Source organism: Aplysia californica, unplaced genomic scaffold (assembly GCF_000002075.1).
Source record: "Aplysia californica isolate F4 #8 unplaced genomic scaffold, AplCal3.0 scaffold00343, whole genome shotgun sequence".
Lineage (NCBI taxonomy): Eukaryota > Metazoa > Mollusca > Gastropoda > Aplysiida > Aplysiidae > Aplysia > Aplysia californica.
Genome location: NW_004797613.1, coordinates 311,772 through 335,536, shown reverse-complemented (window position 1 = coordinate 335,536; position 23,765 = coordinate 311,772). Strand labels below are relative to the sequence as shown.

General features: G+C 37.7%; 1 protein-coding gene across 1 annotated transcript; it reads right to left on the bottom strand.

Moving 5' to 3' along the window:
* Positions 1 to 4,910: 4,910 nt before the first annotated feature.
* On the bottom strand, positions 4,911 to 17,262 carry LOC101861448 (MTOR-associated protein MEAK7). Its single transcript, XM_005102808.3, has 8 exons — positions 16,973 to 17,262; positions 13,346 to 13,606; positions 12,754 to 12,892; positions 11,269 to 11,411; positions 9,604 to 9,907; positions 8,698 to 8,816; positions 6,364 to 6,591; positions 4,911 to 5,867 (listed from the first exon to the last, which is right to left on the bottom strand). The coding sequence occupies exons 1-8, from the start codon at positions 17,105 to 17,107 to the stop codon at positions 5,718 to 5,720; spliced, it is 1,479 nt and encodes a 492-aa protein (XP_005102865.1). The 5' UTR covers positions 17,108 to 17,262; the 3' UTR covers positions 4,911 to 5,717.
* Between the last annotated feature and the right edge of the window lie 6,503 nt (positions 17,263 to 23,765).

Sequence of the window (23,765 nt, the reverse complement as noted above, 5' to 3'; positions counted from 1 at the left end):
TCCTATACATCATATGTGAGGCAGCGTGGTAAAATCAGGCGGTTGTCAAAATGCAGCAATTTATAAGAGAAATTGGCATTTTTCCGCCTGTTTGGACATTTTTATTGAATTTTATTTTTCGGCTCAACCTCTTTTATATATATCCATATAAAAAACACATTTTCATGTGAATTTTACAGAAAAACAAAGTGGGTCATTTTTCTGTTTTCAAGGACTCTTTAGCTATTTGGAGTTACCAAACTTTGGTGGGCATTTTCTCGCTAATTTCCCCACAGAAACCAGGCGACCTCATTTCCTTCCATCACAATTATCTTGAGTTCTATTCAAGATAGATATAGATATTTATTTCATTGATGGGAGCAAGGCAAATAAATCAGCTCTCAGATGATACTAATAACTCCACATGCCCAAAACTTGATGAGCGCCTGATTCCACCACGTCCTGACACATATGTTACATAACACACACACACACACACACACACACACACACACACACACACACGTGTTTGACATAAATAAGCTTTAGACCGGTGTAGCATTTGACCCAGAGATTACAAAAAAGAAGGAAGCAACAAAGTTAGAGAGACAATGAAACATCAAAGTAAATATCACAGGTGGACAGCTGAGCATCTTCCTCAAGTGCCACACAAAGTTAATTAAGAGAGTAAACTTGTTTTTATACACAATGTACTACACCCACCAGCACCATAACATTAACAGTAGGGGCTATACCTCCCACAGTTAGGTAACACAGCATAGCTTGGGTAAAATGTGAAGTGGGTCTATTTGTTACCCCCCCCTTCCCCCCCCCCCCCTCAGCCCAGTGGAAATAGGGAAAGGGGAAGAGGAAGGGTAATAGAATTCTAGAACTACGACAAGAACTCATACATTCTGGAATGTCTCTGTCCATTCTTTTTCTTAAACTGCAATCCATTCTGTGTAGGATGGCTACCCATTGTTGAGGAGAGAAGTGGTTGTCTTAGACAGGTGAAAGTCATACATGGTCATTATAATGTAAAAAACAAAAAACATGCAAAGGGGAGAGGCTGGAAGTGGTCGTTCGATCAGGTGATATTCTTATAAAGAAGGTTGTTACGTCAGGTTCTGCTGTATTTTTTAAAAGTTGGAGAGTAACTTCTGAGTCGACGGAGCAGAACCATAAAGCATAGCTGAAATTGAAGATCATGGTATATAAGTGTACAGCAAGGCAGCAGAGAAATGCTTACATTTCACAACAATGATTGAACAGCTGAAAAAATGTTCTAGTTTAATTTGAACGAATAGATCTTTGTCTGTTTTGTCTAGCTGTACGTTGTCAGGGAAGCTGTCTCTAACGTTTGCTTCTACCAACTGTGAAACTGCTAAAAGTTGACACAGGGATTCTATCTCAAAGTTCTTCCAAAAAAACCCATTTTTGTGATAGGCTCATCCTCTGATGGATGCCAAAGTGAAGCTCCTATATCCACTAAAATCATGACAAGGTGGCTGCCAAAGAGGCAGATAAATTTTTCAGAGGGAGTTGGGAGGTTAACTATCTTCTAAGGGTGTAGGATGTGATTAGAGACATTCAAATATTAATATTGCCACCACATGTGTAGATCATTTTGCTCCTACTGCAGAAAAATCAACACTGCCTTCTGTTACTTGCAACTACATCTTTTCTGTACTTCAAATCCCTGAGATTCGCACACAAGCAATCATATCAGTTTTTTTTTAAAACAATGAAAAGATTATACATGACATTCAATTACTCGCCGGTTTCTTTGTGATATATGATGAAATAACCATACATAAACTATACTACAAGTACAATTGGGTACAGATACCACAAACACGGAAAACTCAAAATCACAGATATCTCGTACAATTTGACATTCCCTGACTCATATCTCCTTAGTATTTCGTTACACGGTTTCTCTACATTATGGATGTGTAGATGACATTTGCCAATCTTCGACGTGTTTGAGTTATCTGTGCTCAAGTGTAAAGTATACACTGACCTTCACCACATACTACATCAAAGTCTTTTGATGCGATATAAACTCAGCCAGAAATTGAAGTAGTTATAGGTACATATTACACAGAAGAACATCAACACACCAATGGTTATTTAGTATTGACGGATAGAGACAGAAGAAAAAGAAATAGGAAAGAAATTGAACCTACCAGCAGTGCACTCTACCCGCTCCGGCCTTCAGGAGTTTTTAAAAGGGGGACGGAGTACCTCCGAATTTAACATCCATCTCATTGAGCCAAATGAGTTGAGAGTCTTGAAAATGCCACAAAACGACCTGAGTTCAAGAATGCCCAGTCTGGGACTTGAATCAGGGCCATCTGCTCCGTAGTGCAGCATGATACCAACTGACCTAATAGAGCGCCCTTCCTTTAGAATCACCTTCAATTGTCATTCATTTAGTTGAAGAATACAGAAAACCAGTATAATGGAGACCACAATTTTCCTGGAAACAGACAAAATATTGTGAAAAAAGTTGCAGGAACAGACCACACCAGAACCAAAACTTAAAAATGTTGTCTCGAAATGTCATTAATTTGAACATTTTCAAAGACTTAAACATACTGACATATTCTTCACATTAGACAGAAAATTACCTAATAACATATGTATTTAACAACATAACACAACAGCAAAGACCTAGGATGTTATGATAATATTAATTTTTCTCAGTAAACCTGAATGTCTAGAAAAGATCATAATGCAGCTAAAATATTCTTTTCAACATGAACACATTAGCCAAACTCTTTTTCTTTTTGCGTACACATATCTTGTCCGTGCCCACAGTGAATGTCTATGTCTATATCCACACACATGACTGACCTGTTTACACATTTTTTAGCATTCTGAATTATAGCGAAGCAATACGAAATGTTGAAGGCACATGATTAGAGTCTTTTCTACAGCAATTCACAGAATCCCAAGACGGCCACATCTTTCAAACAAAAAGAAAATCTATTCACAGAGAATTCTAATCATTTTGAATACCTCCTTTACTCTTTGATGAAACTTTAACTTTTCATATCAGCAAATTTTCACAGATCTGAGACATAGGACATGTTCTACAAATTTATTCCATGACGGCTCAGAAAATGTCTTTTGCAGCCAAGTATGCACTGAACATACTACATGCAAGTATATACCTGGGCTGTCCAAAAAATAAGAGGAAAATTACCACAGCAAGAACAATAATTTTTTCTGCATCTGAATAAAACTTGCACATAACTCAATAACATAATTCACAGATGTTCCAGGGAACAAAAATTCTTTTTAGCAACAACAAGCTGGATGTATTGACTTAAGAACACCATTTACAAGTTGCAAAAAGAGCAATTATTTTGAAAGATAAATCTATTTTACTGACTTTTCTGACAGCCTTCGTATATATTTACATCTGGAGAGTCCACTGTGAAAGCGTTGCTTTACTTGTATTTTTCAACCCTTATAAAGACCCTTTCGCAAGCTGACACGTGAGCTTTGACAAATCCAGACCTCTGGAAAGATGGTAATAAATCTGTCTCTCTGGGCACATAAAAAGTCATGGACAAAGTAAAAGGAGGATCATACAGAGTCTTCTTTTTAATTATCCAAAAATATAATAAACTAAAAAAATGAATGTAGAAACCAAATCTTGACAAGAGATGGCCAGTCATTGCAAATGTTCACAGCTCGAAGCAAAGATACTGTGTAGTCCCATGTGTCCAAGGATTATCACAGAAAAATACAGAATATATAATGAATTCAAAGCATGATGGACAGCAACTTTATGAATACACTTATGCTGTTAGCAGATGAGAGGGTCATTGTATTATCCTAAAAGGAAATGGGATTGGTCATCACATATGAGTTTGATAGTCAAAACCCAGTTGGAGAACAGTGGACATAAAAGACCGGTTGTGAAAATTTCAACACTTATACCCAAATACTGTTAGCAAATGCAAAAATATTCAATATAATGAACAGCTGGGCTAAAACACTATACTTGGATCCACATAACACCAAGATGGAATGAGAAATTGAGATAATAGAGACCATCCTTGGTATTCATTTTTTCCTCTCTTTATAAACAAGAGAAATAATGGAAGAATGAGACTCTCACCAAAAAATATTGGTAATAGCGAGAGAATTGTAATTCAATGACACTTGAAAAATAGGTAATGAACACATCGTGACCCATTCATCAAACCATACCAAATCCTTCATTTGTTTGCTGGAATGATGTGTAAGCAACTATTGTAGTGTGTTCAAGCACTGTGACTCTTCTTTTCTTACCTAACAAATCAAACAGCCCATCAATAAATACAGAAACAATCTCCAACTCATGCACACACACTCCCATTTCACTGCATTTTACTCTCCACCTGCATTATGTTGAGAGACGAAAGCTCGAGCTTGCCCACTGTTATCGTATGAAAACACATGCTACGTAGGCAGTGAAGGTGGGTACGGTGAGTAGTGGGCTCATGCAGCCTCACATTATGGCAGATTTTAGCTGGAGCTTGGATAATAGTCTGGTCATCAGCTGCTGATCAATAAATGCATTTTACATGTTTTAAGTGAAGGTCAGTGTTCTCAATCACATTTTAATAGGGCAACTATACTATATATGAAAAAGAAAGGACAACAGGCTTGAGATCAAAGTGTCTCTAATTGAGACAGCTGATTGAAAAAATATCACCCAGCAGACAATTTCATCAAATTTTCTTTAGATACGGAGTGATACATTTGAGGGCAGCCAGGTTTTCTCTTGGGCAGTGGGGGTGGGGGGGGGGGGGGGGGGGCAAAAAACATTCGTTTTGGCACAATTTGATAAAGTCCTCTACGTTCAAGCATGAAACACATTTCATTTTGGTGTTTAATGAAAACAACCAATAAAAAAAAACTACAACACAATACAATGATTAGAACTTTTATTTGCGTTTCGAAGGTGATAGGTCCCAATAAATTTTGGGTCAAATTTAATTAAGCAAAGTAGAAGTCAATTTGATATAATGTGCCCTGGCCAGCTCTATCCCTCAAATGGATCAAACCAGATCAAATAAGGATTTGGCTAAATTTTTTGCCGCCTACACCGGAAATGGTAATAGAAAAATGCTCAAATTATTGAAAAGTGGAAATCTTTCTGTAATGTGTACAGGGTAACGGACAAATGCTCAAATTATTCAAATATGGAAATGTTCTATCTGCAGTCTAGGCACATGCTATTTCCTCAGAGAGGCATCCCTTTTCGACTCCAGCAATAGCAAGACATGGCTATAACAAGATATTCTGCTGTGACTGTTAACTTTCGCTTTTGTAATTTGACTTTGACTGTGTCTATAATTGTTGTGGATGATATTTTGTTGATGCCAATACATACTCTTGTTCTGTCTCGGTCTGTTAGACATCCTGAGAGGCCCATCCACTTTGTGACCATGTAAGCACACTAACCAGTGAAAATTTCATTAACTGGCTTAGTGTTACATCAAAGAAGAACTGAGCAAATGTTCACTAAGACAACAGTAGTAAGGCTAATGCATACCAGAAAAGAGGGTACAAGCTGTATATCTGAAAAAAAAAATTTCTCTCTGAGTGAGACAGAAAATGTAAAATACTACAATAGAACACTTTTTCCGCATTAAAAAAAACACCATTATTTCAACCGTTAACACAGTCTCTCATTTAAAGTTTCAAAGAACGAATTAACTTCATAATTTCAAAGATCAAAACGGGGAGATAATGCTTTTGTGAGCAGCAGTCTCCTCAACGATCGGCTCTTCTCGCATAGCATCACTGATAGTGCCCCGGTCTACCATTTCAAGGATAGCCTTGTCTTCCGAACTCATCTTGTCCAGGATGCTTTTCTCGCCGCCCTAAAAGAGAAAAAGAAAAAGAAATATAATTAACTGTTTCAACATCTCTTTTGTTGTTGTTATCACGGTTAGCCCAAGGTGCACAAGCCTTATACAGTACTGAGAGAAATTTCCAGGACTGGTATACCAGTCATATTATTTATGTGTTCAAAGGGTTAAGGAGTAAAACAGGTTAAAGTACCCTTTCCTCAGACAAAAACTATCAAAATTCGTACTGAAATGTTTATTATAAGATCAGTTTTTCAATTTCAGGGACATAATTTCACACAAAAGTAACAAACACACACAGAAGGACGTGGTCATTATTAAGAGAAAGCTTATACTTTCTGTGAAAACTCTATGAACAATCATACGTCTTCATGATATCAGTTTTCAAGGAGAGGGTTGACCTTTAAATTGCTGAGGGGAAATGGGTTGGGTCAAACCAGGAGAAACTGTTGGTACAACCATTCAAACAAAATGAAATAACCTCCTGGACAAAAAGATATGGGCTAACCTTAGCGTTGTCAGCAGTGTCTTCTTCCTCATCCTCATCCTCCTCCCCATCTTTCCGCTTCTCTTTTCCTATGGCCCAGACCTCAAGGCAATCCACTTGAAATTCAGCATCGCCAGAAAGTTGAGGGCTACCGTATGTCGTACAACCTTTAGCGCCAGCTTTACTGTGACCAATGTCAAATTCCTGGTCTATCCATAAGCCAAAATACTCCAACTGTCCTCCCATGCCCTATGAACGAGAAGAACATAAGAAGATGAACACAAACAACTAGATAGAATGATTAAGACAATATGACAGATGGAAGGGAAAGAATGACAGATTAACTCACTGAAGACGTTTCCCATTAAAAACACAGGATGGACCATCAGTTCTGTGAGAGGTTTCCTGTGGAATCGCCATTATCGCTATATTATTAAATAGCGTCTAAATAAAAGCCACTAAAAGCATAGGATCCTTCTTAGACAAATGCGAAGCCGTTTGTTTCTTTCCACAAAACATTATCAGGAAGTCGGTCGTTCACTTTTTGATCTAGAGGATTTTTAGTTGGGTGATCGGTAAGACTGCTTGTGTTGTAAATTGCAGTGAGCGTCATTTATTTTCTTATTCATAAATCTTTTTAACATTGAATTTTATACCTTTAAAAAAAAAATCCTGACAACTTGTACTTTTGTACGTTTATCGTTCTTGTGTTGTTCTTTATTGCGTCAAAAGGGCATTGCAGTTGGTTGAAAGGTTCAGATTTTATATACACTTTTTAAAAAAAATCAAAATCTTCAGTCTTCAGTGCTTGTACACTAGTAAAATCCTTCAGTCTTCAGTGAGGTAAAAACTAAAAGGAGAATGTGGGCTCGAGCTGTTGTTATTGAGCTATCACTGAATATCACTCTTTAAAACAAAACAAAAAAGGGCCTGGAAAAGACAAAGATGTGCATTTTCAATATGCCTATGAGTATTTATATACACTTGTCTGCATGTGTGTGTGAGAGAATTTACACACATGTGTGTGAACGTGCACACCTGTGCACATGCATGTGTAGGTGTGTTCTTGTATGTGTTTGGAGGGGGAGAATAAGTTTAAGTGTGCGACAAGTTAATCTGACAAGCATAAAAAGTTACCTTCTTAGATTCAAACTCAAAGTCAAATAGAGGGATATTGAGCTGAGTGAGAAACAAGTAGAAGTTTACAACAACTCAGCACAATGGCCACGTTTTACCAGAAGCAGACTGGGATATCAGTAAAAACGTATTGAAGTGGAAAGAGCAGACGATATGACGATGCCTATCAACCATCATGAGAGGGATACGTAGATGGAAGAATGGGAGCAGTTGAGAAAGAAATAAGGGCAAAATGTCTACTCTTAAGCCTGCTGATGTTAGATCTACTTTAGCAGGTCACTGAGCAAGCAACTCTGTAATGTATAACGCATTCATCTCTGCAGTTCATTGAACGGAGAGTTCTGGGAGAGTGTGTCAGTAGTGTATCTCTACACTTTCAGACTTAGCTAAAGAAGTTTGGGACAAAGGAATTTTACAAATTTTATGTGCATAAACCTTCCTAAACTTGTTATAACACATTTAATAATAACTTTCATTGAAAATTCTAGTTTAACTCACTCAGCCCTGAGCCCAAGATAGTCGGGTTGTGCACTTCTTTGCTGAGCCCTGAACCCGACAGCATCAGAATGAAAATTGCTACTGCTTCATAACGTAAACACAAATCAAATAAGAACAGACTATATTTTATAAGTGACTCCTGGCTATTTCTTTATAAGAAACAGATTTTTACAAGCGAAAATGTTGCTTTCTTGACCTACAATTGAAAATAACTTAGCACGTAGTAACTAAGCGGGAAATGAGAACGAGTCTTAGTCTTTCATTCGAACTACTTTTTATTTTTCAAATGGCAATATCTCACAGACTATCAACTATTTTCAGATTCTGTAAAAGGCACTAGTCCATGTAATGACTAAAAAAATTGTGAGTGACATATTGCTGCGATTGAAGTTGATTTAGTATTTTTTTCCGACTTTACACTTTACACTAGGCGCAGCCAGTAAACCGGGTCCTTGGCCCTAGGGTTCAGCACATTAAAGTTTTCCCCGTAAAAAGAATCAACATTGGTTGAAGAAGTTGATCTACTTCGTCCTTTGCCTTTGCACTGTCAGTCCCTTGGTACGGCTGCCGATCCATGCGGTCTAATATTTACCCAGTGGCTCTACCCCTGTCCCGTTTGTATCAGGAGAGATAAGGTCAAGGCTACTTTGGCAAACTGGCCCTAGAAAGAAACATAAAGAAGTCAAACTAAAGACAAAGGAAAAAAAGGTCAAGACTCACCAAACCATTTGGCAGTGTCTGTACACGGTGGTTTAAATACATAAAGTTTTCATTGTAACCAGTGGGCCGGTATATACTGTAGTCAGGGCAGGCTTTGAACAGGAAACAAGAAGAGTCACCTGTAACAGAGAAAAATATAATTCTATGATCTATCAGAAGTCTTTAAAGATAAATTCTACAACACTGATACATTCCCTGAAAGAAAATAGACAGACGATATTTCATTTGCATATATAAAATGATCCAATACACAAATACTTTTTCCATTGAATTTCGAAGGCCTGCAAGATGATAAAATGTACAAACACATTTTAAAATACAGCACAGTCAAATTAAGCATTAAAAGATTCAATAATCTCAGCATCACTATGAAACCTGTTCAGTAGCTTGAAACTGGGTAGAAACTAAGTACAATGCACATTATTTATCTGTTTCAGTTAAAAAAAACAAAAAAACGCACATCAACAAAAACACAAGTCATTTAGAGAAGAGACAGATTAAGACAGACAGAGAAATAACAGTGGGAGAGAAAAGAAGCAGAATCTCCAACAACTGGCTTTTATATCTGCATTTGTTCCAATTATCTACAACAAGAAAGTGCATGATGAATGATGAGTGAGAAAAGCATGCTTATCCGTTGGATTACATCTATCTACACAATTTTTTCCATAAAATCAGAATGCAGTCTTATTTGGAGAATACATAAAAGATACTACAGTGAAAGGTTAAAGAAAACCTATGACAACTTTGATGATAAGTGTGTGGGTCTGAAGCTACACTTGTCACACGCTATGTGTTTGGTAAAGCACAAGTTATAGAGGGCCCTACTAGGCACTTCATTCAAAGAAAATACAGAGTAAAAATGATTAGTCCCTAGTTACTCCTGACTCTTGGAATACAACCTACCAGTAAATTTCGGGTTGATTTCCCAGGGAATTGAAGCAAATCCCCCAAACACATTGCCATTTTTATCTTTCACAATCAAATATGTTGGCCCCTTGCCGCGTACTCGCTGCAATAGCTGTGAGAAGCTAGCTCCATGCAGCGTGCTGTTGAACAGTAGTTTCCACTGAGTTTGCAGTAGAGGGGGGACGGAGAAGTTGAGAAAGAGCACTGTAGGGAAGTCCAGCACCGTGCGGCACTGTGACCAGTTGGTGTCCCGCACGTGAGGCACTTTGGGGGCAAACACCATCTCCTGCGGCTCCACATGCTGAAGTACAGTAGGCAAAAATTAAAGAAACGATGATACAACATAAAGTTTTGTTTTCGTTTTAGTAAGAGTTTTATAACACATCCAACACAATAAGGTCATAAAAGTGCTGAAGTTTAGAGGCGTTACGAGAGAGCAACAAATACATAAAAGAAGGAGGGCAGATCAGGACGATAAATGTTTGATATGAAAGAAGTTGTAAACCACATAGGAGCACCTGTTAACCACCCGCCTATACAAAATGAAATAAGATACAAGGATACAAGAAGATAAAATAAGAGCAGATAAGTTGAAATTATTTGCCCTCCTCAGAGAGAAATTCATTGAGATTTCACTAGATTCTGCTAAATAAATTTGTACACACAGCACTTCATACAAAATTTTATATACACACATAAGTACACAATATGTAAATAGACAAATGCTATGCCATTATCCTCACAAATAAATGTACCCAAAAACAAATATAGCTTTTTAATAGTGTCAGAGTACCCAACAAACTCAGAGGGTAACCGAAACTACAGTTAAAGGCCAACAAAAGAAAATGTTGAGGATGAGCAGTCATAGTAGTTTGTGGTTCCGTGATGTAGCTGTTGCTATTTATCCAAGTGCAATCATAGAAAAATAAGGCTTGTACCATGACCAGCTAACCTAAAGAGCAACAGAAAAGTGCAAAAATAGCTTCACCTTTGGGAAGGGATTTTTTACAAAACTGGGACTCCTTACACTTTAAAATGCTTAGGTATCTTTATTAAGTGGACCAAGAAGGTGATGTGCCGTGGTTGATGGTGAGGTGAAATTTGACAAAGGAGAAGTGTTGAGGACCCTGGAGAAAAGTTGCAGGATGAAAAAAAAAGGGAGATAGCAGAACACCACGCAATCATTAGGATGCGGGAAATGGGGATAGAGAGGGGAGAAGGAAGAAAGGAACGACTACCTGGAAAGGAAAGACGTCGCCATAATCAGACAGCCACTGGAACAATCAGTATGGATACCTTGCGGGCTTTGGTGCTGGGGGGAACTGTGCACTTATGGACCTGTCCGGTGTGCAATGACGTTGTTGCCCAGGACAGGTAATACAGGTAATACAGAAGGTGATGTGGAGGAGACTGAAGCAAATGCTCCATCTTTACAACCCAGAGTATTTAAAGGAAACTGCACTAAAGCCCTAAGTACTTATGGAGTGCCTATTTGTGAGAGCATGTCAGAACTTTGAATGCATAATGCAATCTGTATGATTTGTATATGTCTAGCTTATTTATGCTATAGTGAGACAAGTGTTCTAACAAAGGACAAATAAAATACTTTTTAAAAATTCATTTATAAGGGAGGAAAACTATGGCGGCTGAGGCAACACTCACATAAAACTGGAATGCTCCATCAAACACTTGACGTAAGACTTGTGTGAAGAGGGAACTGCGAGACAGCCATTGCTCTATATCAGACACATCAAACATTTTGGAGGTTTCCTCTTTTTCGCCAGTCCCGCTCACAGATCTGCCATCTTTAACACAAAACACAAACGTTTGACTTAAACAGATATTGAAAGATGAAAGGTAAAATAAAAATTATTTAATGCACACATAAATAGCACTTCAAATATCAAAGTTCTGCAGTCAGACTCATGTCATTATTCATTATGAAATAAATTGATTTAAATGGTCTTGGGCCATAAAGAGGGAAAGCTTCGGGGTTTAGGTTTAAGTAAAGTGAACTCATAAATAACACAGGAAAAGGCCAAGTCAGAGATCAGAGTAAGAAACGAAAACAACAAACTGCTTAAGACTTCTAAGGAAGGACCAAGAAGCTCCAAATAATGTGTAAGTGTAGATTTACAATAGAAGCACAGAAATGTGCCAAAACAGTTCTCTAATTCCACTAAACTACAAAAGTAAAAATGAGAGGCAGCGTGGTGGAATCAGGCTCTCGTCAAAATAATCAAAGTGAAGAAACTTGCATTTTTCCGCAGGTTTGTGAATTTTTATCAAATTTTTGTTTTTTGGCTCAACACCTTTCATACCCATTAAAGAACTCATTTCTGTGTGGATTTTTCAGAAAAACATTGATTAAAGGCACAAAAAATGTAAATTTTCAGTTACCACTGACTCTTAAGCTATGGAAATAACTAATCTATGGTGGCCATTTTCTCACTAATTTTACCTCTAAAAACGGGTAACCCCCACAAATTCATTCACAAATATCTCACCTTGTATTCAAGATAAATGGATATTTTTTTCAACCAAATAAAGAAAAGTGAACAAGCTTTAAGATTATACCAATAACTCTACATGCCCAAAATTTGACGAGAGCCTGATTCCACCACGCTGCCTTATAAATGTAGAATCAATAGGTTTCTGTCTTTATGCTTGAACATTGTTTTACACAGAGTTTGTCTATTCTTGACAGTTGCTATTGACATATATGATACATTTCTTTCAATCATCAGTAAAATGCAACATACAAAAGGAGACAAACATGAAAAGACTGATCAATAAATACAAAAAGTGAACTAACAAATCTCTAAATACGAACATTCCACTTAAACACATTAAAAATGTTAAATGAAAAAAAGTGGAAGGTAAGAGTCATTCTAAAGGAAGCATACTCATGATTGTGAGAGCTACATACTACTAAATAAGAGTAGGCTCAGCCGCCACACAAGCAAAATTCAAAATTTCCTGCCAATTGAAAATGTTTGGTGTGTCCGGCATGCTCATATGACTTTATGCAGTTGCGAGTGCCATAAAACACACACAAAAAAAAAAAGACTACCAAAAAATATGATACAAAAGAGTTTCTTCAAAGTTCATACGCAAGTACATTTGTTATGCCACTGATGTGAGTACCTGAATGCAGAAGATCTTTCAACAATGAGTTGGCAAGATTGTCATGAGAACCTTTGGATGCAGCGAACATCCAGCTCTGGTATGCAGTGCAGTGGGCATGGAGCACTCGCTCATAGCTGGTAAGCACATTCGTCACCAACTGAAAAGTTTGTTGTAAACCAAATATTTGGTTTTGAAAGCAAAGACAAACACTGTCAAAATATATATTATAATCAGTGGATTTGAACAATAGCCTAACTGCAGTGTATATTAATTGACAAGCAAGAAAGGAAGATCAGAAATGCTTGGCCTTGTATATACTCTATTCCAAGTTTTTAATAATATGTGCTGCCATCCTTTGAAAATTAAAAAAAAAGCAAAAACCTTATTCATCAGCCTCAGACAGATGCCTCAACAGCACAGAATGAGGTTCGAGGGAGGCTGTAGCTGTTATTTGATGGCTTTCCATAAGACACTCCCTTTAAAATAGGGACAGTTGGTCGCTTCAAAAAATTCGAGTGACATACTGTATAGTATCCAAGCTTACATTGGGATGGGCTCCTCAAGATTTTAATTTTTGGATTTTGTTATACAGTATAGCACGGATACTTACCTTGACAAGATTTGGGCCTGAAACTGAATCAGGTGTGGTTGAAGCCAGAAATATACATGAATGAGCTAGATCAGTGATGTTTCCCTTTAGCAGTAAGCCCAGATGTGATGCAAAATGTTGCAGTTGTATCTCATGGCCACGGTGCTGATGATGTGCGTGGCGTCGTTGGTGATGCTGTTGTCGATGAGGCGGCAATGGTCCCTCTATCAAGTCATACATGCGACTACTGGTGAATGTGTCCAACACAGTACTTGTAAAATGCTGAAAAAAGAGGCAGGAACGCCAGTTGGGACTCAGGGTCAAGGGGAATGCTAAAGTCTGAGTCAGAGTCTCAGATGCATTGGGAAAGTAAGTTATCTTTGAGGAAGAAACAATTTCAGTTCCCCTACATTCACTGTCCACTAAAAAAAATGAGACATGATCTCACAAGAAAAATAAACAATGCAAAGCAAACTATCTTTATTAATCCAAGTAAATCTAGACCACAATTCCCTGATAATAAGTTTAGATATGTATCACTATGAAACAGAAAATGGCTCATCTAAAATAGCAGTATGTGAAAGAAATCACAATCCTGATTTTTTATTTCTTCCCTGTCTCGTTAAAAAAACGACAACTATCATTTAAGTAGTCAAAATGCTCTTCAATATTTCTAAACGGAAAAGAATTTTGAGAGTCATGTCTAATTCTTCACACTAGAAACTCTTCAAATAAACAAAATATTACGTCTTAAATGTTTCAAGACAGCAAAACAGAAGAAAGAGACAAGAATGCAAATACATATATATATATATATATATATATATATATATATATATATATATATATATATATATATATATATATATATATATATATGTCAATTGCAGCCAAAGAAAGGCATCACCAATGTACTATTTGCCTCTGTGTTTATAACATATATAGAAATATTCTCCTCTGCAGATGTATTGATCATCGCCAGACATTGATGAATAATATAATAACACACATCCACAGGCCTCCACTCCATGAATAGTTACACTTAGATAGTAGAGATGTCTGTCGTGTTACCTCCTTTTCAAGGCCATTGTCTCTGCAAAGCTAGTTAACCTAATACAAAAAAGAGCACGAGCACTGCAAGTGACGTGTCTCACGAGGTCACTGCCATTGGGCCTATTCACTTCTCCAGCACAGTATAGACAATGCTGATCTACTCTTGCATGATTCACAGGCTGCTCAAAGGATAGTCGTGTGGACAGCATTGTCATTGAAGCAGGCATTTTACAACTAAGGCATCTAGAGCTGATGCCTTACCGCTATTTCACTCGAGAAGTCCATGCGTCTCCCCACAACGAACCAGCGCAGAGCCTCCACAACAAAATCGGTGCCCATGCGGACAGGCAAGTCGAGCTGGAGAAAGCATGCGCAAAACCTTGTAGCTGAAACTGTAGTGGGTAAGTAACCATGTGAAGAGCTGCATCATGCAACCTAACCTTTTCGTGCCGATCTCGTCGACAACTGGAAGCATGCTGATAAACTAGAGTCAGGAAAGCAGCAGCAGAGGCTATCATTCAATCATTTCCCCTGACTGATGAAGAAGTCTAGACTGACGGTTCAGCTGAAGACGGTGGTACTGAGTACGGATACAGCGGAATACTCATCAAGACTGCTGATACCAAATTTGATAATCGTGTACCCTCAGGGCCAGTATTCTTTCAGTCACAGAGCCGAGCTTGTAGCTCTCGACACAGTGCTGGGTATGCTAACACTACATACACCAGGCAATCTTTCGAGCAGGGTGATATAATGATTCTCATATGGCCCCGTCAACCAATCGGAAAAGGTGGCATGCTCAATCTGTCAGCATCTGCACACCCGCTGTCAATGCTTCAAACGGTCCATCCACTTACAGTGGATTCCGGGCCACGCTGGACTAGTTCAGAATGAGGAAGCTGACAGCATCTCTAAAAAACAGAAGTAGCAGCGCTTACCCAGATTGACACGCCAATCAATTTCTCAACAGCTTAAAGCCGTCATCCACAAGTCAACCCACACAAAATGTAAAGAGAGGTGAAACCAAAACTGTCATTTGTCCAGCCGCCATCATACCAGTCTTGAGGTCTCACTCAGATAACAAGACTGCCAACTTATCTCCCAAAAGAGAACTGGTGGAATAACCGAAGATTCGTCCTGTTGAGCCTGCAAAGAGGAGGATGAGACATAGACAACGTATTCCTGAAATGTCCCACCAACTATCGTGCCAACACACCTCTGCTGGGACATTTCAGTGACCAGCATTCAGCACTTTTCGGGGACCCACAAGAGAGTATAGAGTTCCTGCGTACTGTCAACATTGCTGACCACTTATGAAGCCACAGTACCAGAAGAGAGAAAGAGAGATGATTCTGTGTGACTGTTCTGGTTTAGTTGATTTAGCAAGCTGGCAATGTTAAAGAGAAGGCACAAGAAAGCAACTCTGTAGCTCAAAAGCAGTTATTGAAAGAGGCAGATATTTGAGAAAAACCTTTCCAAAAATATTATCACAGGCAAGACATTCTAAACTGTACACTGTCAACCGTCAATGGTGTGAGAAAAAACACTAAAACAAAAAAAACCCAGTAAGTGTAGCAGCCCTCCTCGATGAAGATGAATTTTTTTTTTAAAAGAGCAAATAAAAAGCATGAAAGAACAATCTCTCTAAACTGAAAGTAATGACAAAAGTGAAGAGAATCCAGTGGTTCCACAGATATTGATTTCATCCCCACTGACATCACAGTTCAGTATTGGCTGGGCCTACACTTGAACTTGAAAGAAGAAGACATTTTTCGCACATCTCTTCATCTTCTCAAGAAGGACAGACTTCCGTTCACTATGCCCCACCTTTTATCTGAAAATGAGATGCAAGAGTCACTGAGAGTGTTGTGTCTGTACCAAGAACAGCTTCATTGCCTTTTTGACAATGTTCTTGAACTGTTCTGAACTGAGACGGAATTGTTAAAAATTTCTTCTAAGTATCTAGATCAAGAATCTAGTTTTAAAAACGACTTTTATTTTTTTTAAAAATGAAAGTGGCTATTCTCACCCGGGGTGAGAGGTAGTTGCATTTTTATTCTCAACCCGGGTGAGACTTGCCAGCGTTGGCTATTCCACCCAGTGTGAAACAAGACCCGTTGTTCCTAATTTCTGAATACTTCTATAGGTGTAGATGATCAAATAGACAAAAACAGAGAAAAACAAGATGTAATAGCACCAAAGTAAACTAATTTGGTCGTCTGCAAAAACGCTACGGCTATAATTTCACTTTTCTAATCGAGCTGAACTATGCCGGTCGATGGCTAGATCAGGCTACGCCTTCTCTCTCTCTCTCTCTCTCTCTCTCCCAGTAAAAAAAATTGCACGCTTTCAAAACAAGAGCGCTGGAACGTTTGTTTACATTGGTATCACGGTGAAGGCACACCTGGTGATTTAGCCAAAAGGCTTCACCCTCTGCCGCTCTGCCCCCTATAACAACTGCGCTTTAAGGCAAGGTGAGAATACAGGTGGCCTATTTATATTCATGAATTTATTTCACGGTACCCCAGCAGCGATATCCTGGTGCACTGTAAGGAACAAACAACAAAAACAAATTGAATTTCTTGAGATTCGTACCAGAAACTGTTCCTTATTGAATGATTTCTTCCCATGTGAAATTGAAGCAAAAACTGAGCTGACTCGACTCTTCTCCTCTTCGTCGAATAGTAGTTCGTGCTTCACATCCGTGCTTTTACTTTCTGACCCTCCCATATTTAGTCTAGATCTAGATCTAGATCTATACAGATATTACCGATAAAATCCTTATAATAAGTGAACTTTGTGCATGTGTTGCTTATTGAACACTTCTAAAGAAGATGACCATGACTTTGAGTAATGTTTCTGTTTATTTACAAGATAACATTATTATTTTCTGAATGAGAAGAGCTCTTGGATGTACAATCATGAACGACCTAGATCTCATGTTCTGACGTATTTTCCTGCACCAAAGGAGAAGCGCTTGCTCATCAAATAAAGGACATGATCAGTACGGTCTAGTTTAGTTTTAGGCCTAGTATGAGTTTTACGGAACTTGCTACGCAATAAGGTCATATGAGTACTGGAAAGTGCAGCCTAAAGTTAGCAAAGGGAACCTAAAGATTGGCACACCACTTGTGTATTTTTGTTTGCTCCAACCGCAGCAGCAGTGCTGTTTTGTGACATATTATTATTATATAACATTAGCTTATTAGCTAGCTAGATCTATTAAATATAAAACATCTAATAAGGAAAAAAAAAAGGATGAAAAACTCAGCTAATTTTGCCGGTAAGTTTGAAGAATATCGGACCAGCGGACTGACTTTGTCTTTGTCCCAACCTTCGAAATTCATGGTTTTTCCCAGTTTTTAATATCTCTCAATGGAGAATCTCGGACCGGTAGATCTATTCATTTACATTAAAATTTTGTCAGGGGGAGACCTCCCTGACCCCCCCCCCCACCCCCTCCTCCACTCGCCCCACCCACCCCACATTCTCGCGCAATAATGTATAGATATCTACGAATGGTCCGGTACTTTTCAATCTTCCCAACTTGCCATTCAAAAATAAATAAATAAAGGAAACCAAGAGAGAGATAAACGTAGAACTACCATCAGACGATCGTACGTAGACACAGAGTCAGAAATATGACGTTACAGAGATTCAAAAGCAAAAAGGTTATAACTGAAGAAAGAATTTAAAATTATAGGAGTTTTGATATTTGTACATGACATGTAAATGCATTGTCTACATGTTTTGCAAGGCTCCAATGAAAAGGGAGGCGAGAGAAATCTTAATGAAAAATTCGATTAGACCATCGGTAGTGTCCCTTCAAAGCTGACTGAAACAAAATATATGCGGCAAAAAAAGGAAGGTGCCCCCCAAAAAAGAAGAAAAAAGAAAAAGGGGAAAATTGTGCGGGGGAAAAACCCAAAGAGGCGAATGACGAATTAACAGACGTGACAAAATAATTACAGAGGAACACCCCCCCCCCCCCCCCCCCCAAAAAAAAAAAAAAAAAAAAAGATAAAAATAAATAAATAAATAAATGGTTTAATAAATAATTTAAAAAAAAACAAATTAAAAAAAGAAACAATAAAAAAAAAAAATCAATTAATTTTAAAAATGAAAGATAATAATAAAATAAATAAATAATTATATAAATAAATAAGATTTATTTTTCAAAGGAAAAAATAAACACGTTTTGAGGCGATTATAGAGCGATCTAAAACATGTGGCGCAACTTATAAAGCCTCAGTTCTTTAACGGGTGAATAGTGCCATCCATGCTTTGCATGTCAGTTTGTAGGCTATCAATTTGTCTTAACTTAATCATCCAAGGCAGCTGAGGCTACACTTTTCTTCGTAGATTTATACAAAATAGGGCCTACTATACATCTCTGTCACGTGGAAAATGAGATTGTTCACAGCACTTCCCGTTTCTCACTCACATTTTGCATACGAATAAGGCATAACGACGCAGCTCACCAGTGACACCTTTCAGTGGCAACACTTGCAACAAGAAATTATTTTATAATGAACTCATTGCTTGTAGGCTATTAAAGGTTCTCAAAACACGCGTTCAATAATGAGAGTGTCACGATTAGAAAACAAAACAAAGGACGGTTTTACTTTTAAAAGCGATATTGCCCAGCTGTAACCATTTTAAAATCTGTAGAAAGCATCCGCTTGGATTTTTAAACTAGTGTTTATTAAGGATTTTTCTCAAATACAGCTCACATTTGTTTAATAACATATTGATCTGTTAAGGCAAATTGATACCGATACAAGTCATTGTGCAAAAGCAGGAGAATCTACGTTCGATAGTTGAGGAAATATTTGACAATAAGTTGCGCCACGGATTTTTGACCGCAGTATAATTCAGTTAGGGGCTGTTCAAACATAACCATACACTTTTTGGAGGACTCCCCCCCCCCCTCCCCCTTCCCCTACACTTTTCTTACATTTGCCTCCCCCCCCCCCCAAAAAAAAAATTTTTTTTTTTTTAAAATAAAAAAATCCTGTAATAATATTATATTGTTCGATAATAATACTATGGCATTATGTCGCGCAGATCCGTGTTACAATCATTGCTCTATGCACTTTACACAATATTCATGAAAAACATACATGCACATAATAATATATTATCCAGTTCTACATTCACAAAAAAAAATAACCGATTAAATCATCCAAGCAAAAAATTACATACACTCTTTCTTTGATCTTACTAATAAGGAAAAAATTGACTCATGTCAATTTCAAAAGCGCCTTGATTAAAAAACAAACTAATTACAGTGGAATTTTGAAAAAGTCAACACCTCAAGACCGAAAATAAGTGTTGACTTTGAGAAAGGTTGACTTTATCCATTCCTCCACTAGCCATTGAAAATTGAAAATGACAGCTACAAAATTACAAAGTACCTGGTAACAATGTGTTAGCTCAATTTCAGTGGGTATAATTCTGAAATCGTCACCAAAACAAGAGATAATGAGTGAACAAAGAAATTGAAGGTGAGTTCACTACTAGCTCAGGCCCTAAATATCCTTTCTTTAATGAATTCATCTTGGGATTTAGCGCCAAATTGTTGACTTTGCGCAAGGTTAACACTCAAGCGGTTGACTGTATCAGAAATATAATTACTTACAATGAAGGTAAGAAACGGAACCACAGTGAAGTGTTGCCTGTAAGCAAGAGTTGACTGTGTAAGCAGTTTGACTTAATCAGGATTCCACTGTATCTTTTACTACAGTACTGATCATTATGATTAAAACAAAAAGTGAAATACGTTATTATCAATAAAGGCAGTATTCATCATTATGTCAAAAATGTTTTTTGTTTTTTTTAAAGCTGTTTTTCAAATCTGGGTCCTGTTCCTGCTCTTCTCCTCTTCTTCCACCACCTCCATCTTGGAAATCTATCCACATCCTTAGATCCTTAGTGGCCTCTGCACACTCTTTGGCCCATACATCCTGTCTTGACCCACGCCACCCTTATTTCCTTGTTATTTTTTACCTCACAAAAGACGTGTAATATTACACTGGTTCAAGATCCCCCCCCCCATAATCAGACAGCCACTGGAACAATCAGTATGGATACCTTGCGGGCTTTGGTGCTGGGGGGAACTGTGCACTTATGGACCTGTCCGGTGTGCAATGACGTTGTTGCCCAGGACAGGTAATACAGGTAATACAGAAGGTGATGTGGAGGAGACTGAAGCAAATGCTCCATCTTTACAACCCAGAGTATTTAAAGGAAACTGCACTAAAGCCCTAAGTACTTATGGAGTGCCTATTTGTGAGAGCATGTCAGAACTTTGAATGCATAATGCAATCTGTATGATTTGTATATGTCTAGCTTATTTATGCTATAGTGAGACAAGTGTTCTAACAAAGGACAAATAAAATACTTTTTAAAAATTCATTTATAAGGGAGGAAAACTATGGCGGCTGAGGCAACACTCACATAAAACTGGAATGCTCCATCAAACACTTGACGTAAGACTTGTGTGAAGAGGGAACTGCGAGACAGCCATTGCTCTATATCAGACACATCAAACATTTTGGAGGTTTCCTCTTTTTCGCCAGTCCCGCTCACAGATCTGCCATTTTTACCACAACACACGAACGTTTGACTTAAACAGATATTGAAAGATGAAAGGTAAAATAAAAATTATTTAATGCACACATAAATAGCACTTCAAATATCAAAGTTCTGCAGTCAGACTCATGTCATTATTCATTATGAAATAAATTGATTTAAATGGTCTTGGGCCATAAAGAGGGAAAGCTTCGGGGTTTAGGTTTAAGTAAAGTGAACTCATAAATAACACAGGAAAAGGCCAAGTCAGAGATCAGAGTAAGAAACGAAAACAACACTCTGTTTAAGACTTCTCAGGAAGGACCAAGAAGCTCCAAATAATGTGTAAGTGTAGATTTACAATAGAAGCACAGAAATGTGCCAAAACAGTTCTCTAATTCCACTAAACTACAAAAGTAAAAATGTGAGGCAGCGTGGTGGAATCAGGCTCTCGTCAAAATAATCAAAGTGAAGAAACTTGCATTTTTCCGCAGGTTTATGAATTTTTGTCAAATTTTTTTTTTTGGCTCAACACCTTTCATACCCATTAAAGAACTCATTTCTGTGTGAATTTTTCAGAAAAACCTTGATTAAAGGCACAAAAAATGTAAATTTTCAGTTACCACTGACTCTTAAGCTAAGGAAATAACTAATCTTTGGCTGCCATTTTCTGGCTAATTCTACCCTTGAAACCAGGCGACCCCCACCTCTTTCAATCGCAAATATCTTGACTTCTATTCAAGCTAGATGGATATTTTGTCCATTGAAAGCAAGGCAAATGAATAAGCTTTCAGATGATATCAATAACTCCACATGCCCAAAAATTGACGAGCGCCTGATGCCACCACGCTGCCTTATAAATGTAGAATCAATAGGTTTCTGTCTTTATGCTTGAACATTGTTTTACACAGAGTTTGTCTATTCTTGACAGTTGCTATTGACATATATGATACATTTCTTTCAATCATCAGTAAAATGCAACATACAAAAGGAGACAAACATGAAAAGACTGATCAATAAATACAAAAAGTGAACTAACAAATCTCTAAATACGAACATTCCACTTAAACACATTAAAAATGTTAAATGAAAAAAAGTGGAAGGTAAGAGTCATTCTAAAGGAAGCATACTCATGATTGTGAGAGCTACATACTACTAAATAAGAGTAGGCTCAGCCGCCACACAAGCAAAATTCAAAATTTCCTGCCAATTGAAAATGTTTGGTGTGTCCGGCATGCTCATATGACTTTATGCAGTTGCGAGTGCCATAAAACACACACAAAAAAAAAAAGACTACCAAAAAATATGATACAAAAGAGTTTCTTCAAAGTTCATACGCAAGTACATTTGTTATGCCACTGATGTGAGTACCTGAATGCAGAAGATCTTTCAACAATGAGTTGGCAAGATTGTCATGAGAACCTTTGGATGCAGCGAACATCCAGCTCTGGTATGCAGTGCAGTGGGCATGGAGCACTCGCTCATAGCTGGTAAGCACATTCGTCACCAACTGAAAAGTTTGTTGTAAACCAAATATTTGGTTTTGAAAGCAAAAACCAACATTTTCAAAATATATATTATAATCAGTGGATTTGAACAATAGCCTAACTGCAGTGTATATTAATTGACAAGCAATAAAGGAAGATCAGAAATGCTTGGCCTTGTATATACTCTATTCCAAGTTTTTAATAATATGTGCTGCCATCCTTTGAAAATAAAAAGAAAAGAAAAAACCTTATTCATCAGCCTCAGACAGATGCCTCAACAGCACAGAATGAGGTTCGAGGGAGGCTGTAGCTGTTATTTGATGGCTTTCCATAAGACACTCCCTTTAAAATAGGGACAGTTGGTCGCTTCAAAAAATTCGAGTGACATACTGTATAGTATCCAAGCTTACATTGGGATGGGCTCCTCAAGATTTTAATTTTTGGATTTTGTTATACAGTATAGCACGGATACTTACCTTGACAAGATTTGGGCCTGAAACTGAATCAGGTGTGGTTGAAGCCAGAAATATACATGAACGACCTAGATCAGTCATGTTTCCCTTTAGCAGTAAGCCCAGATGTGATGCAAAATGTTGCAGTTGTATCTCATGGCCACGGTGCTGATGATGTGCGTGGCGTCGTTGGTGATGCTGTTGTCGATGAGGCGGCAATGGTCCCTCTATCAAGTCATACATGCGACTACTGGTGAATGTGTCCAACACAGTACTTGTAAAATGCTGAAAAAAGAGGCAGGAACGCCAGTTGGGACTCAGGGTCAAGGGGAATGCTAAAGTCTGAGTCAGAGTCTCAGATGCATTGGGAAAGTAAGTTATCTTTGAGGAAGAAACAATTTCAGTTCCCCTACATTCACTGTCCACTAAAAAAAATGAGACATGATCTCACAAGAAAAATAAACAATGCAAAGCAAACTATCTTTATTAATCCAAGTAAATCTAGACCACAATTCCCTGATAATAAGTTTAGATATGTATCACTATGAAACAGAAAATGGCTCATCTAAAATAGCAGTATGTGAAAGAAATCACAATCCTGATTTTTTATTTCTTCCCTGTCTCGTTAAAAAAACGACAACTATCATTTAAGTAGTCAAAATGCTCTTCAATATTTCTAAACGGAAAAGAATTTTGAGAGTCATGTCTAATTCTTCACACTAGAAACTCTTCAAATAAACAAAATATTACGTCTTAAATGTTTCAAGACAGCAAAACAGAAGAAAGAGACAAGAATGCAAATACATATTAATTGCAGGAGTATTGCTGACCTATGTTTATCACACTACAAATTGTGTCGTGACACAAGGATAGCAA